General features: G+C 44.1%; 1 protein-coding gene across 1 annotated transcript in view; it reads left to right on the top strand.

The window, feature by feature from the left end:
• LRP4 (LDL receptor related protein 4) overlaps positions 1-13,067 on the top strand; it is a 62,737-nt gene extending 49,670 nt beyond the window's left edge. Inside the window, exons 35-38 of the mRNA XM_074273003.1 lie at positions 1,145-1,212; positions 2,853-2,940; positions 4,515-4,656; positions 10,236-13,067. Of these exons, the coding sequence (XP_074129104.1) occupies positions 1,145-1,212; positions 2,853-2,940; positions 4,515-4,656; positions 10,236-10,580 (643 nt within the window). The 3' untranslated portion in view covers positions 10,581-13,067. The remainder of the gene's footprint in view (positions 1-1,144; positions 1,213-2,852; positions 2,941-4,514; positions 4,657-10,235) is intronic.
• Positions 13,068-16,875: the final 3,808 nt, after the last annotated feature.

The following is a 16,875-nucleotide window of genomic DNA, read 5'->3' as shown; positions in this document are numbered from 1 at the left end:
TGCCCACCCAACATAAACACACATACCCCATTATGCTTTTTTCCTAGAATTTTATAAACTTAATACAATAATTACTGTTAAATATATAAGCTTAAAATAAAAACACAACATAGAATGAAAGTTTAAAAAATACAAATACTTGGGTATAATCCAGTGCCTTTCTCAACTTTATATCAACTCCCATTCACTGCTTAATCTAATTCTAGTTATTACTAGTTATTTACCCCCCAACCATTGTTGGAGTCAAAATTATATCAAGGCATATACATGGTTCCTGATTCTGGCACTTCGGTGCCTTCGGGAAGTTTAGAATAAAACATTTCCCTATCTCACAGGTGATTTTCCTCCTATTTTTTCAGAAGAAACCTTTAACTGCTCACTTACAACTTAACAGAGAAGCAATATTAAATTGTCCTTTGAACCCTCCTTCATGCTATAAAAGCAATGATGAGAAGGGGGGGAAGAATCATGTTTCAGGAGAAAATTAAATATATTTAAAAGCCTATGATGATTTTTTTTCCCACTAAGGTGTTTACTTGGCAAGTAGATTAATTATTTATCTGTGAGCGCTTCCTTTTTTTCTCCATTGCGTTTTGCCATATTTGTGGAGTTCTACTCACCTCAACTGGCTTCTAGCTCACTTCCAAACTTACTTCTAATTTAAAAAAAATACTTTAAAAAAAAAAACCATACATATCTTTAAAAGCATGCCTTAATGTTCTCAAAGATCAAGTCCTTCTCCAAATCCATGACCATGGTCTTGCCCTTTCCAGGTTTTTCTGTAGTTGTTTCATTTGTTTTTTTAAAATCACCTTTTTGGAATCTGTATTATCAGCTTTCTGAAATCACTTCCTAATAGTTCAAGCCACTGCCTGGCCCCTGCCATGGAGGAAGAGAGAAATCTGTTTTGTGCTAGACAGGAGTTCTCAAACTACAGCCCACGGGCCAGATGCTAAGGACGTTTATGCGGCCCGCCGGGTTTATGGCAAATGGGCTGAGGGGCGGAGACAGAGTGTGAGCTTTTGTTTTTACTCTAGTCCAGCCTCCCACAGTCTGAGGGACAGTGAACTGGCCTCTATTTAAAAAGTCTGAGGACCCCTGTGCTAGGGATAGCTTTAATTCTCTGTTTTCTTATGCCCCACAGCTGCTCAGAGAAAGATGGTCGCCAAGGCCTCTGTGCACATTCCAATGAGGCTATACCTGCTGTTCCAGGTGAGTACCAAGGAGCCAGAACTTGAGGATGCTGGGAATGACACCTTTCTTTACTTTCTTGGGGGAAGTCTTTGGGGGCTGAGAAGCCCATCCCTTAACACAGTACCTGATCAGAGAGGGCATGCCTTTATTATTAGATATTCTTTCTCAGTCTCCTAGATTCTAAACACGTTTTATTTCATTTTCAAAAAAAAAAAAAAAAAAAGGAAAATATTATGAATGATTTTTAAAATACTACAATTATTTCCCAACATGTCCCTCCCCACTGCCCCCCTCCATTGAATCCTCTCTTTTAATAAATAAAAGATTAGGAAAAACACAGCCCACAGCGATGACAGCCAGGTCACATCTTGAATAGAGTTCCAGATTTAGGATTAGAAAGAAGCTCATCGGGTAGGGAGGTGTCAGAGGTGGAATATTTAGAACTGACTACTATGTGAAAACAAAAGGCACCAGTAAGATGTTCATTTAAATTTTTAAAAAATCTGAAAAGAGAGCAGCTTTTCACATCTATAGCCTGTTCTGCATTCACCAAGAGAAGGGAAGTCTGTTCTGTTATCTCATCTCTTGGCGCAAAATTGGTTATTGTAATTGATCTACTTTCAAAAACGTTTTCATTTTTTTTCTTAGTTGTAATGATTATATATAGACTACTGGGCCTACTTTCTTCCCTTTGTAACAGTTCACTTAAATCTTCCCATGTTCTTCTGAATTTCCTAGCTACCCTTCTTTGAAGGGAAAAGATAGAGAAAAGGAGATAAAGAAATGTTGTGAATTTGAAAGAAGGGTCTTTCCTCATTTTGGGGTGGGATAGAGGGAGGTCACTTGCCAGGAGTTCCCAGAAATCCCCAAACTTTTTGTTTGAGATAAAGCAGCTGGATCTGTCACTAACCTTGACTGACGATGGTGGTCCTTGCCTAGAGCTTCTGTGGGGGCAGGGAAGCCCAGTAATGATGCTCTTTACCTTCTTGACTTCATATATCCCTTTACACTGTGGTGAAACCCGTTGACCTCTTCTCAGAGTGTTTTAAAATTAAATTAGAGGATTGCTTGAAGACCTCATTTGAGGACCTCTTGAGGCAGCCCATTCCAATTTGTGACAGCTCTCATGATGATGATGCTTTTTCTTCTATTAAGCCTAAAAATAAAATAATGGATGAAGGAATAGACAAATAAATAATTGGAGGAAATGATAAATTTTGATTAGAAATCATTGAAAATAAAAGTGTATTTTTTTCTTATCAAATTTTCAGATTCTTCCCTCTCTCTCTCCCCAATCTATTCATAGACTCTGTGGAGGTCAGCATAAACCCAGGTTATGAACCTATGGCCTAGTTGGATGTAGAGGTCAGAAAGGCCTGAGTATATATCCTGCTTCTGTGTGACCTTGGACATTTCATTTTTCTGAGCCTCAGTTTCCTTATCTGTCATATAATCATAGGTTTAGAGTTAGAAGGGACCTTAGGGACTCCTGCATTTTACATATCACACAGGTGATAAGATGAAGCAAGATTAGAACTCAGGTGTTCTTCCTCCAAAGCAACATCCCCTAGTCTGCATCTAGGGGTACCTGGAGTATCAGTCCCTTAAAGAGCTGCATCCATCAGTTTCATTGATTATCCTGCTATGTCCTTCTCTAGGGGAAGGGCTCCATGTCAGCTACGTGATTGGTGGCCTCCTCAGTATCCTGCTCATCTTGCTGCTCATTGCTGCTCTCATGCTGTACAGGTAACCTCAGGACTCCACGCTCTCACAGCTTCTTAGCCATCCATCCTCCCTGGCTCCCATTCCTTCTTCTCTCATGTCCTCCTGCCTGACCCCTGGCCAGACTCATCCCAAGTAGCCCCATGCATGCACCCTTGCTCAGGGCAGCAGATGAAGCCATCGAGATATCAAATGGGTTTCCTTTATGGCTCAATCTTAGCTGATGTGGACTAAAGACGGAAGTCTCATGTTCAAATGCAGACGCTGACCAACCCTCCGGATCATAAATGTAGAACTGAGAGGGTCCCTTTATAATAGAGGAAACTAGTTACTTGACCTCTCAGCTTGTATCCACAAACATAATAACAAAATCTAACTCACACAGCTGTTGTGAGGACAGAGGAAATCATCTCTGTTATTTGAAGTGGCTTAGATGGCTCAATAGATAAAGCTTGGACCCAGTGTCAAGAACACTTGGATTTGATACTTATCCCAGACAAGCCATGTTACCTGTTTGCCTCAATTTCCTCACCTGTAAAAAGGGATGATAATAAGAGCACCTATTGCCAGTGATACTTATCCCAGATAAGCCATGTCACATGTCACAACCCATCTGTAAAATGGGAATGATAATAGAGCATCTATTGCCAGGATTGTTACAAGGATCAAATGAGATATATTTGTAAAGTCCTTTCTGTATCGGAAAGTAAGATATAATTGGTTGTCTCTGAGGTCCCTTGTAGCCATGGATCTGGGATTCTATATAAGAGACAAGTCACCAAGCTAAATTTGGTAAAATAGTGAGGGAATGGCAGGTCTTGACAGAAACACTGTCCTCATGCTCCCTCCCATCCTCACAAAAATGCAGACCACTCCCCTCATCCTGAAATCTTTACCCAGAAGCATCTCACTTCCCCTCTAAGCTAGACAAGCTCTCACCTGGCTGGGAATGTGGCCTTCCTTCTTGGGTTCAGTCCTGTTTACATTCAACCATAGCCAGTAATTCTTTTTTTTTCTTCTTTACTTTCTTTTCTTTTTTACTTTCTTTTGAATAATATTTTATTTTCTCCAATTACATGTAAAAACAAATTTTTTATATTTTTAAATTTTGAGTTTTAAATTCTCTCCCTCTCTCTTTCTTTCTTCTCCTCCCCTTCCTCAGAATGCAAGCAATTTGACATAGGATATACATGTGCAATCATGCAAAAAATTTCCATATTAGTCATGTTATAAAAGAAAACACAGTCCAAAGGGGGAAAAAAGCTATGAAAAAAATAATATAGTGAAGAGGTATGCTTTGGTCTGCCTTCAGATTCCATCAGTTCTTTCTCTGAGCATTTTTCATCATAAATCCTTCAGGGTTGTCTTGGATCATTGTATTGCTGAGAATGGCTAAGTCATTCATAGTTGATCATTGTACAATATTGCTGTTACTCTGTACAGTGTCCTCCTGATTCTGCTCATTCACTTACTTCCTACAAACCCCAACGTAATTTGGATTCATTTACAGCCAGTATTTCTAAACCTGTGACTCCATCAGTGACGACCGCCAAATTCAACCTTGACCCTTTTTCTTCCTTCTCCCCATTTTCCTGTAGACACAAAAAATTCAAATTTACTGATCCTGGCCTGGGGAACCTGACCTACAGCAATCCTTCTTACCGGACCTCCACTCAGGAAGTGAAGATCGAAACCATCCCCAAACCAGCCATGTATAATCAGCTCTGCTATAAGAAAGAGGTGAGCATTGAGGTCAATTCAACACACATTTAGTAATTGCCTTCTATGTGCCAAGTCCAATGCTCGGTTTGGATGATACAAAGAAAAAGAGAAAAGAATTCCTCTGTGAAATGAGGGCTAGATGATCACTAAGCTCATTTAGGATCTTAGAAGGGTGAACTTTTCCTTCCAGTATTTCCTTCAGTCTTTCAATTATTTCAAGACAGTGGATTTTGTGGAAATGAAGAGAGCATGAAATGTTAGAACCTTCTATTTTTGTTTTTCTTCTTATCTGAGATCCTTATGGGGTTTTTTTTTGTTTCTTTTTAGAAAGTTTATAAGTAGTTATATTTTTTCTGATACTAGAAAATATATGTACTAGAAAATACTGAAGAATTAGAATCAGTTATTAATAGATTGGGTAAAAAAAATTTTTTTTCTGTCTCTGAGGGCACAAAGGAGAGATTTGTAGACTTGGCATCAGGAAGACCTGAATTCAAATCCTGCATCAGATACTTAGCTGTGTGCTCCTGAGCAAGTCATTTAATTTAATTTAACCTTAAGTTTCTTCATCTGTAAATTGGGAATGATATTAAGAGCACCGTCTTTCCGGGATTGTTGGGAGTGTCAGATGCATTAACATGTGTAAGGTGCTTTGTAAGCCTTTGAGGACACATAAATACTACTTATTGTTATTTTCAAGTTAAAAAAAAAAAAAAATCCCATGGCTCCATGATAAAAAGTCCCCTGACTCTAAGCTCTACCTGTTCTTCTGGACTTTGGTGACTTATGGTTAAGGATGTGACTTCTTAAAAATTTTAATATCTGTCTGTCCTGTTGCAAGAGAATATCTGTCAGAAATCTGTCTGGAAGGGGCTATCCCAGGATCTAAAGCCTCCAGAAACCTGCTTGAAAGGGCTATCCTAGCACCTAAATCCTCTAGAAACTTGCCTGAAAAGGGCTATCTCAGGGTTTAAAACCTCCAGAAATTTGCCTGGAAGGGGCTATTCCAGGGCTGCAGGAACCATCCTGGAGAGAGCTATCCCAGGGCCTGAAGCCTCCAGGGCCCTCCCAAATGATAAATTATATTAACGTAACATTCTTCTGTTCTTTTTGTACATGGATGACTTCAAATAGAAGCCACTAACAATTACCCTGGAGCCTGGACCCTTGTTTAACGTAGTAGTGGCGAAGTGTCCAATGGCTGGTTTTTGTAGTCCGAGGATTCCATATCACCTTAAGCAGTCTCAGTTTCTCATCTATAAAATGGGAATAATAGTACTCCTCTCTCAGTGTGGATGTGAGAATCAAATTAAATCATATTTGTAAAGCATTATACAAAATCTAAAGTGCTACATAATTGTGGGCTATTATTATTATCTCATTTGAACATCATGATAATGCTGTAAAATAGGTACTGCATTTATTATAACACTCATTTTACAGATGACAAAATTAAGGCTTAATTGACATGCCCAGGTTCCCAGAGTTTATAAGTGTAAAACTCAGGTCTTCCAGATTCCAAGACGAGCATTCTTTCCACTACCCCACAGCTCCCCCCCCAAAAAAAATGCCTCAAGCACATTTTGATTTTTGATATCCTTTGTTTTTCTACCATATCATTCCCCATTGTAGTCCTTTGTTTTCCCCTCTCTTATAAACAATAATAGCTAATATTTATGCAATGCTTTAAGGTTTGGAAAGCATTTCCATGTTATCTCCTTTGAGGCTTATAACTCACTGAGGTAAAAGCTATTATCCCCATTTTGCAAGTAGGGAAACTGAATCAAATTTTTTTGTTTGTTTAATGACCTGCTAAGGTCAAAGTAGCTGAGATAGGATTTGAACTTGGGTCTTCCCAACTCCCAACTTTATCAGTCTATACACTGCCGCCACCTAGCGGCCATCAAATAAAAATAAATATGGGGAGAGAGTTGGTTCAGTAAAACTAACCAATCCTGACCATGTGCAACATTGTGTATGCAGTATTACACACTGCTTGTCCCCCACCTCCCCAAGGGAAAGAGGAGGAAATGGGACACTGAGGTCCCTGGAGATGGGGATCAGACACTTCTGAGTTCCTGCAACTCTCAGGTCGAAGAGGAAAGCCTTGTGACCCTCCTCCCCCCTCATTTTTCCTTTTTCTTGTCAGCTCTCTCACCCTTCTGAGAGCCTTTCGCCCTTTCTCTTCTGATTTCCTCCCACCTCTTCACGTCAGGTACTTGTGCTAGGGCGTGTATGTGTGCACCTGTATGGGATTATGTATGTACACGTGTGTGCACGTGCTTCAGGGGGCATTCAGTCCCTGGCTCCCTCCTAACTCGCTCAGTGTGCTTCTGGGATGAAGGCACCCAGGGCCTTGGGCCTGGGCCGAGTACTAATTTTGGCTTGTTCTGTGTGAGGGTGCTTGTGTGTGTGTGTGTGTGTGTGTGTGTGTGTGTGTGTGTGTGTGTGTGTCTGCCAAGTTGGGGAAGTGTCACACCAAAGTGCTTGTTCTTGAAATAGAGCAGCTGCTTCTCCATGGCTGGGAGGAAATGCATTCAGGGGGGCACAGCCCAGACCTCGGCCTACTTTCTTTGGAGAGCAGTCACCACGTCCCTCACTAATGGCTCCAGATTTATTTCCATCCCCCCGGAACAGGGAATGAGACTTCTCCCTTTAGGTCTAAATCTCCAGCAGTTCTCGGATGCTTGAAAGGAAATCTGGGCTTTCAGGGCCAAATACAAAGAAATATAGGGAGGAATATGTAGAAGCAACTCGGTCACAATTCAGGCAGAGTCAGTGGGTCACAATAATAATACTTCTGTGGATGGTGGTCCCTTCTCTGACTGGGATTGCAGCCCATCAATCAAGCTGGATTCTCCAGATGTTGTCCACAAAAAATCTGCCTGCACGTGTCTCCCCTAGATCAGGGCTTCTTAACTGGAGAGATCTGATGTGAGACTGAAATGAGGAAACAATGCTTCCCAAGTAAAATACTGTGTAAATGTTAGCTATCGTTATTCTTTGTTATAAGGAGAAGGGAGAAAAAAGGAATAGTAATATGTAATGTTATCTATCATTATTATCATTATTCTTTGTTATGAGAGAAAGAGAGAAAAAAAAGGAATATTAATATATAATGTTAGCTTTCATTAGTATCATTATTTTTTTGTTATAAGGGGAAGAGAGAAAAAAAGAATATTAATATGTAGATATAGATATAGATCTATGCCCATATATGTACATAGATCAATCTGCTGCTAAGATAGAAATATATAAATAGATATGAACCTGGAAAGGAAAAAGATCATCTCTTTATTCTGACATTCTTAGTTTCCTTTGTAATCCCATGAATTTTATTTTATGTATTTAAAAACATTAGTCTGAGCAATCCCCAGATTGCAGGGAACTCCAATGTACCAAAAAAGTGAAGAAAGCCTGTTCTGGATCTCCGAATGCTTCATGGGTAATCCCCCTGGCAGCCCCTGGGCTACTAACCCCTGCATGGCTTCTTGAATTCTTGCTCTGAAATTTACCCTCCGTGTGACTTCCACTCTGTGGACCTCGGTTTCCTTGCCTGTGTAAGATTGGGCCTAGATGTTCTCTGAAGTCCCTTGTACGTGATGTTTTAGCTTTTCTTTCCATGATCAGTCAGCTCTGGCATTTCTGGGACGATTATAATAATAGCTCATATTTGTATGGCTCCTCGTGATGTACAAACTATCTTCACAGCAGCCCTGGGAGGCAAGGAGAAAGATATCAATATTTATCAATAACCCATAAATATTTATTCCTGTGTGCCGGCCACTGTGCTAAAGTGTTAGAAAGTGGGGGATGTTATGGGCCAGAACTCTGAACTTCAAAGAGCTAAGTCAGTGGAATTGATAGACAATAGTTATCTAATTTAGCATGGTTCAGTATGATTGATTTAATCCTACAAGGAGATGTTATGGGTCAGAACTTGAAACAAGGTACTAAGTGACAATGGTTAAATTTAGTTTAGCATTGATTTTATCCTACAATAAATAATGGTTTCCTAGTGATAGAATGATTGGTTTGTACTCAGTGGGCAGCATATAAGCAAGAAGTTCTCAGGCCAGGAAGGAAAAGTGCACTAGAAGCTCTCGGAGGCTGAGACATTCATTCCATTGTCCACCTTTGTGGAGGCTGCAGGCCAAAAAGCACAAAAAGCAGAAACCTTTGGATTAGGAGAGATTCAGAAGCCAGAGAAGGCAGGCGGGAGCTCAAGCTCTCGGAACCAAGGAGAGAGATAGGCCTCCAGAAAAACTAGCCCAGCCCCAAGTGAAGGAGATAGAACTTTGAGGGAGAGATAATAAAGGATTTGGACTTTAACCCCTGGCTACTCATGTGGTGATTACTGAATGGAAACGAAGGCTGCTCCCAGAGAACCCAAGAAAACCTCAGCGGAGAATGTTACATTTTAAAGAGAATATTACAGGGGGAAAAAAAGGCAAAAAGCAATTCCTACCCTCAGGGAGTTTCCAGTTTAATGGGGGAAACAATGAGCAAACCAAGGGGTACCCACAAGCTACATAGGAAAATAGGAAATAATGAAGGGAGGACCCTAGAATTAAGAAGGCCTGGAGAAGGCTTAGGATACTCTTTGTCCTCATTGTTTGATTGAAGAGATTGAGGTAAAGTGAGACTCGGCTAGACCTGAACCCTGAAATCTGGCTCCCCTCTCCAGCATCCTTCCCACTGTTCTGGACAGCAGTCAGCTCCCTGCAGGCCGGGCACCAGGCCTTACCCTTTATGGGTAGATGCACTTTCAGGCTTTAACAGAACCATTTATTATTAAGATGAGCCATTTATTATTAATAAAGAAACATTGGCTACTGCACTTGAAAATCTCATTGCCAGTTAATCACCTGTTAGCCAAAAGCTGAGATGATCACTTATATTTGGCGTATTATCATTAACTGACAACATCTTAGAGCTCGGCAGGATCTCCCAGCATAGAATGCCTGGGATGGAAAGTGCAGTAGGACATAGAATGGGAAATGTCAGAACTGGGAAGAATCTTAGAACATGGAATATCAGAGCTGGGAGAGACCTTAGAACATGGAATGTCAGAGCTGGCAGGGACCTTAGAACATGGAATGTCAGAGCTGGCAGGGACCTTAGAACACAGAATGTTCAAAATCTCACTTAGCCCAACCCCTTCCCTTTATGAAAGAGGAAGGTACAGTCTGATATGTATTAGAAAGTACTGGATTCAGAGTCAGTAGTCCTGGGTGGGAATCTCAACTCCACCCTTCACCAGCTGTATAATGGCCAGATCCCATCATCCCTTTGGGTCTCAATTTTCTCATTTATAGAAAGATTGCTGTCTCAGGACCTTTGCAGTTCTGAACGCAGTGATACCACAGAACAACCCAGGCTCTCTGGCCCAGGTCCCCCAGGAGGTTTGGGCCAGAGTCAGCAGCATGAGCTGTCCCTTGTCCCCTCGGCTGACTGCTGGGCGTTTGGATGCCCTTCCCACGTGTGTGATGAATTGGAGCTCACCCTTTTCTTTCCCAGCTTCCCCGAGTGCTCCTTTCCTCTCAGCCGGGCCCTGGCCAGAGAAGTGACCTTGTTGTTCTCTCCCTTCCCCCTAGACTGGGCCGGAGCACACCTACACCAAGGAGAAGATCAAGATAGTGGAGGGGATTTGCCTCCTGTCCAGCGGTGGCGACGATGCCGAGTGGGATGACCTAAAGCAGTTACGAGGCTCGAGGGGGGGTCTCCTCCTCCGGGACCACGTGTGCATGAAGACGGACACAGTGTCCATCCAGGCCAGCTCCGGCTCCTTGGATGACACAGAAACGGAACAACTTCTCCAGGAGGAGCTATCAGAGTGCAGTAGCGTCCACACTGCCACGGCCACCCCTGAGCGGCGCGGCTCACTGCCCGACACGGGTTGGAAACATGAACGCAAGCTCTCCACCGAGAGCCGGGTCTAAGTGCCTAGATCCCTCTCCTCCCCCGCCCCAGTCCTCCTCCCTCCCAGCCCTAGTGCTCACTTAAACAAGAGGCCCCCCCGTCCCCTCCTGCCCTCCCTGTTCCTGTCCCCAGACTTCCCCACTGGAGCTGTTCTCGCCATTGTCCACACTTGCCTCTGCACCAGAAATGATGCTTCAACCGGACCACTGAGATCCAGACTTGGTCACCACTCCTGCCCTCTCTCACTCGGTCTTGGGAGCAGAGAGACTGACCCCTACCACAGCTTTCTGCAGTCAGGCCTGGTTTAACTCGGTCTTCAGAGCAGATGTCCAGCCCACTCCCTTCCCTTAACACCCTCATCATCAGAGACCCCGGTTCACCCGTCAGTGCCGATAAAGCTGTTCCTTGGTGGGCACTTGGCTGCCCAGCCAGTAGCCTGGAGTAAGGAGGGAGGAGTGGGTGGAGGGAGACACTAAGGACGAGAGTGATGAGATAGGAATGGGTGAGGGGTGAGGAGACGGCATATTTGGCCCAGCTGGTATGGGCATCCTGCCATCCCCATTGGGACCCCAGGCTTTTGGAAATATGGAAATCTGGACATATCCATTGCTGGCAACGGATGGTATCAGTAGGTCCTTAGAAGTCATCAATTAGGTCCCTAGAAGTCAGTAGCGATACTTGCAATTTCAGTTTTGATGCTGGTTCTGCCTCCAGTGACCTCCCCCTCATTGGAGGTCTTTGAACAAAAGCCAGATGGCCACAGGATGTAGAGGGATTAGGTTATTAAGTAAGGGCTGGACTGGAGGGGCTCTTGGGACCCTTCCAGCTCTGAGATATAAGGATTCCAAGTCTCCAACAACCTCTCCTTTTTACCAGGACTTTGTTTTTGGTTCCATCTGCCTTCATGGTCCTATGGGTGCCTGTCATGAATTCCCTGCTTACCAAACTCTTCCTGGTTTCATTACTGGTCAGAATCTTCTCCAGAGGAAGTGGGTCTTGGGGCAGTCTGTCAGGTCCCTGGGATGACGTGGGTACTTTGAGCCTGCGGTGTCCATTGAGAAGCACCAACTGGATCTCCGTCCTGTCCTTTAAAAGTATCCTCTGGCTTTCTCCAAATGAACGTTTCAGGAGATGACCAGAAGTCTCCCTGGCTGGAAAGGTGGATCAGCTAGGGTGGAGCTTGCAGGAAAGTGCTGAGGAAATTGAATCTCTGAAGTTCTCTCTAAACGCCAGGATTGAAGCCTGGAGCTGATGGGATAATAGTGAAAGACCTTATCTCATCATGGCTTTTCATGTTGGAGTGAATTAATTTAGCTGCCAGCCTAGAAGGCCATCCTCTGCCAGGTACCCATTCTCCCAGGAGGCATTGAGCCTCAATCTAGTGCCCAAGGGGAGGGATGCTGACAGTTACATGGCACCACTACCCAACACCTCTCACTTCTGTCAGCTCTAGTCACATGGCATGGCTTTGTGGGAAGAGGGCCATTGGAAAGGGCAAGTTTTTTAGTGTCTCCTTTTTTAAATAAAGAGCTGGGTAATGGGGATAGCTGCCCTCATCACCGTTTTGGCTCTGGGATCTGCCCCACTCTTTGGAGAAATGGCAGACTATGGCCTGGATCTGTTCAGTTGGGACCCGGTACCCAAAAGGTAGGACAGCATTAGAAAGGACAGGACCAGGAGCCAGCATGTGAGGTCCTAGCAAACCATAGTCAAGTGTCCTGGTGTCTTTGGCCTAGAACGTTGTTTAGGAGCTGAGTTTGGAAGGGGCTGGATAGGAGGGAAGAGATGCTCCTGATCTCTGCCCTGGAGCACAGGGGACATCCCTGGTGGTCCTGCAGCCCAGCCAAGGAAAGGAGTTCTTTGTCTTTGGAAAGAAGCATCATAGAGGAGCTGGCAATAATTCCCACGGCCTCCACCTTGTCTGTCTTTGGCTCTCCACTACTCAACAATTGAGAACACAGGGCCCAGGTTGGGCTAATTCTACCTTGCCCCAGGGTAACTACATAATCCCTCAGTACCCCCTTCCCTGGCTTGTTCCAAGAATATGCCAGGCAGACTGCATGGCCAGGACTGGAAGTCCTCTGAGTGTGGGAAGCGGGGGCGGAATAAGGTGCCACAAAGGAGCTGGACTGCTCATCAATGTCATCCTTAATAGTGAAAGAATAAGGTTTCCGGTTCAGAGGGGAAGGAAACTTTTGATTGTTTGGGGGGAAGTGGAAGGAGGAAACGGATCCCAGGAAAAGAGAAAGATCTCATTGCACTTGGTCTGTGCAGAATGTAGAGAGAACATATTTGATGAATTATCTATTTGAGCACTGATTTACTATGTAAAAAGCAAAAAATCTCTTTGTCCTAAGCTAATGGAAGCAATTCTCCTGCGCTCATGTGTAATGGTTTTAACGTTACTCACTGGAGAGATTGGACTTTCTGGAGTTATTTAACCACTATGTTCAGTATTTTAGGAATTTATGATAATTTAATATAAATTTAGCTTTTCTTAATCACCTTGCCTGCCTTGGAGTCATGACTGATGCTCCGACAGCCTTTCTGTTCCCCTCTTCCCCCTTCCCCCTTCCCCCTCCCAGGGCAGATCCTTCTTTGGAGAACTTTTTAAAGGCAAACGGAAAAAGGGGACTTTGGGGCTAAGATTCCACTTCAAAAGGGTAGCCTCATGGCACTGGGGTGGATATGGCATCAAGAAGACCAGAGTGAATCCTGCCTCAGGTATGACCGTGGGTTAATGTCTCTGAATGAGATCAAGAAGGAAAAGTCATTTATTAAGGGTTTACTATGTGCCAGGCACTGAGGATATAAGGAAAAGCAAAAATAGCCCCCACCCTCAAGAAGCTTGTGTTTAAGCTTCCTGTATGGGGGAGTAGTGGCCAGGAAGGAAACTTTTCCTTTTCTATGGTAACTGATCGACTTCTCCTTTCCAATGATGGGATTTGATTCCAGGTCATAGAGAAGGGGATGTAGGGCCAGGGATGGGGAGGGTGGCAGAAAATTGCCTAGGAAGTAGTGATGGGTCTGGATTCAGCCTTCATATGATGAATGCTTCCCAGTCATCAGAAGCCCACAGGTTCAGAGGGGGGAGCTGGAGTTTCAGCTCAAAGTGGAACATGGATGGTCTCTCGAAGACTTCCTGGAAGTAGCACGTTGGTAAGTCTAAGGCAGTGCTAGAAGCCTAGATCTGGAGTCAGGATTCATAAAGACCCGAGTTCAAATCTTCCCTTATGTGTAACCCTAAGAAAATCACTTAGCTGTAGAGCTTCTTGACCATGCCTTAACCACCCCCTCCCCCCACCCCATCACTCTGGCTTTCACTGATGACCAACAATACATCCCAGTCCAGTCTTCACTTGGTCATTGTTTGGGTTTTGATGGCTCAGAGTGTAAATAGCAATTGTTTTTGTTCTGGCACAAAATCTTCTCCCAGCTTTATTTATATATATGTAAAAAAAATTTTTTTTGATTGGGTAAAAGAAGCCATTTTAAGCCATATTTCTTATCAATTCTTAATTACTGCCTCAAACTTTTGAGACCTGGAAAGACTTTATTTTAATTTAATTAAAAAAGGTCAAGGGGCGGGAATTCCTGATCTATGCCTTGCCATTGGATTCTCACTATGGAAGAAAACGAGATTAGTGACTTTGCATTGCCTTCCCTCTCTTAGAGCCACTTGCAAGTCATTGTGCTCCTCTGGATGTCTTTTCTAGAACTAACGACATAACAAAATGAGGGTACTAATAGCATCTGCCTCTAGGGCTGTGAGGATCAAGAATTCATATTTCTAAAGAGCTTTGCCAACCACAGAGCACGATGTAAATGCTGGGTATCATAATTCTAGCCAATCATGGTGCGACCTATGGCATGCTCTTCTATGGCTTATGATTTTTCTATCTGCAAAATAAAGAGGTCCTAAATTATCTCTAAGGTCAGCTGATGCCCTGCAAGGTGAAAGGCCCCAAGCTTCTGCAATCCCAGCTCCAGACCTGGAAGTATGTGGGGCGGGGCTAATTCAATCTCTACTTAAACAAGAGGAGATGAAAGGCTAGTGAAGTTAAATGTCTGCTTAATGTCAGTTGAGATTGGTACATGGGTCCCGGGATTCAAAACCAACCTACTTTCCAACATTTTGTTCCACCTCTTCCCCCACATCACAATGAATGTTAGAGTAGGGATTCAAACACAAGTTTCCAAATCCAGTGTTCCAACTGCCCTTTCTAACTTCTTTGCTACTCAATCCGCCCTGGTTACCAAGGCCCATGAAATGCCTTTCTCTCCAATGCCCAGGGAAGAAAAACGGGAAATCTGGAGCATTGAAATTAAACTTCAACTCATGGGTCTCTAGATCATTCCACTAAAAATTTTTGTAGTGTTTCCAGGTTCACAAAGCATTTTACATACATCATCTCATTTGATCCTCCTAACTGTGTGAAGAAGGTCCCATTATTTTTTCCATTTTACAGATTAGGAAACTGAGGCAGAGAGAACTTAAATGGCTGGCCCCAGATCACAGATTTGAGTATCTGAAGCAGAGTTTGACTTAAGGTCCTTCAGAGTCAGTTGCCTTAGTCTTGTGGGTTGAGAGCTGAAAGCAGAGATCGTTGAATCAGAAAAACAAGCTGGTTTCATTTATTGAACAGGAGGAGAGACGGAAATGCCCAAACCACACACTTCGCGCTTGCTTGGGAAACTGGTAGGGACTTCTTTGGAATATAAAGGTTCCTTGTGTTCACTTTGCCAACTTACATCAAAATGGGTCCGCTGGCATCAGATAGATCATGACTTGTGTCCCATCGTGCTGTTTCAGGAAGGAAAATGGACAGTGGACAATACAGCATCTACCCTCTGTTCACCAACTTCTTAAAGGAAATTAGCATTTTAATCAAAATTGAAACTAGTACCCAGAGCAACAATACTCTATGAAATGAAGGTAATGCACAGATATCTGAAGTAGAGGGGAGCCTTGATAAAAACATGGCAAGATGGCAAATCTTTTTGAAGGCTCTTACATAGAAAATATATTGTGCTGTTTTAATTCATTTTTATATAACTCTTTATGGCTTGCAAAGCTTTTTACATGGATTATAAATCAGCTAATTAACCGGTCTATGGTAAGTATATGCAGTGTAGTAAGTAGTGTGTTAGGCCATGCAAATAAAGCCAAAAAGTAAACGGTCTGAACCCTCCCATCCTTAACCCAGGTCATATTATAAAGGGAGGACCATATATATTCTAGATGGATGGATGGATGGACGGACGGAGGGATGGACGGATGGATGGATGGACGGACGGATGAATGGATGGATGGATAGATGGATGAATGGATGGATGGATGGATGGACAGATGGAGGGATGGAGGGATGGACGGATGGACAGACGGATGAATGGATGGATGGATGGACAGATGGAGGGATGGACGGATGGACGGATGGACAGACGGATGAATGGATGGATGGATGGACAGATGGAGGGATGGATAAACAGATAATGGAGGCCAGAAACATACAAAGGAGATAGCAGGTTAGGTGGAAAGGTGAGTAGAGGTTTCCCTTGCAGCAGCTGACATTATCACAACTATTTTAAAGATGAGGGACAGAGATCTGGGCCTGGAGTCAAGAAGATTCATTTTCCTGGGCTCAGATCTTTTTTCAGACGCTTCCTCGCTTTGTGGCCCTGGCCCATCTCCTCACTCCATTTGCCTCGGTTTCCCGGCAGAAGAAAGGGCCACCCATTCCAGCGTTTCTGCTAACCCCAAATGAGGTCATCGTATTCACTGATGCTCAGGAAGAGCATGGAATCTCAGAACTTAGAGCTGGAAGGTTCCTCAGTGGACACTAGTTTAACCCCTGTTCAAAAGCAGCCTCCCTGACATTCTGCGCTAGCCAGTCCCGAGACTCGGCCTCTCCGCAGATTGCTTCGTGCCTGCCTGACCCCGCTTGGCAGAGAAGCGGCGGTTATCCCTTCTTGGGCTCAGCTCCTGGAGAAGCTGCACCGGGCGGACAGGCCGGAGCGCGGACAGGCAGGAGCGGGGACAGGCCGGAACGGGGACAGGCCGGAGCGGGGACAGGCCGGAGTGGCGCATAGACCGGAGCGCGGACAGGCCGGAGCAGGGACAGGCCGGAGCGGGGACAGGCCGGAGTGGGGACAGGCCGGAGTGGCGCATAGGCCGGAGCGGGGACAGGCAGGAGCGGGGACAGGCCGGAGAGGGGACAGGCGGGAGCGAGGACAGCCCTGAGCGCCTCGAGGCCGGGGCTCAGTTTCTCCTTCCGCTCTGAGGGGGATCCCGCGCACCGAGCGCGCCCAGCGCGA

Source organism: Sminthopsis crassicaudata, chromosome 6, assembly GCF_048593235.1.
Source record: "Sminthopsis crassicaudata isolate SCR6 chromosome 6, ASM4859323v1, whole genome shotgun sequence".
Taxonomy (NCBI): Eukaryota; Metazoa; Chordata; class Mammalia; order Dasyuromorphia; family Dasyuridae; genus Sminthopsis; species Sminthopsis crassicaudata.
This window is presented reverse-complemented; position numbering and strand designations above follow the sequence as displayed.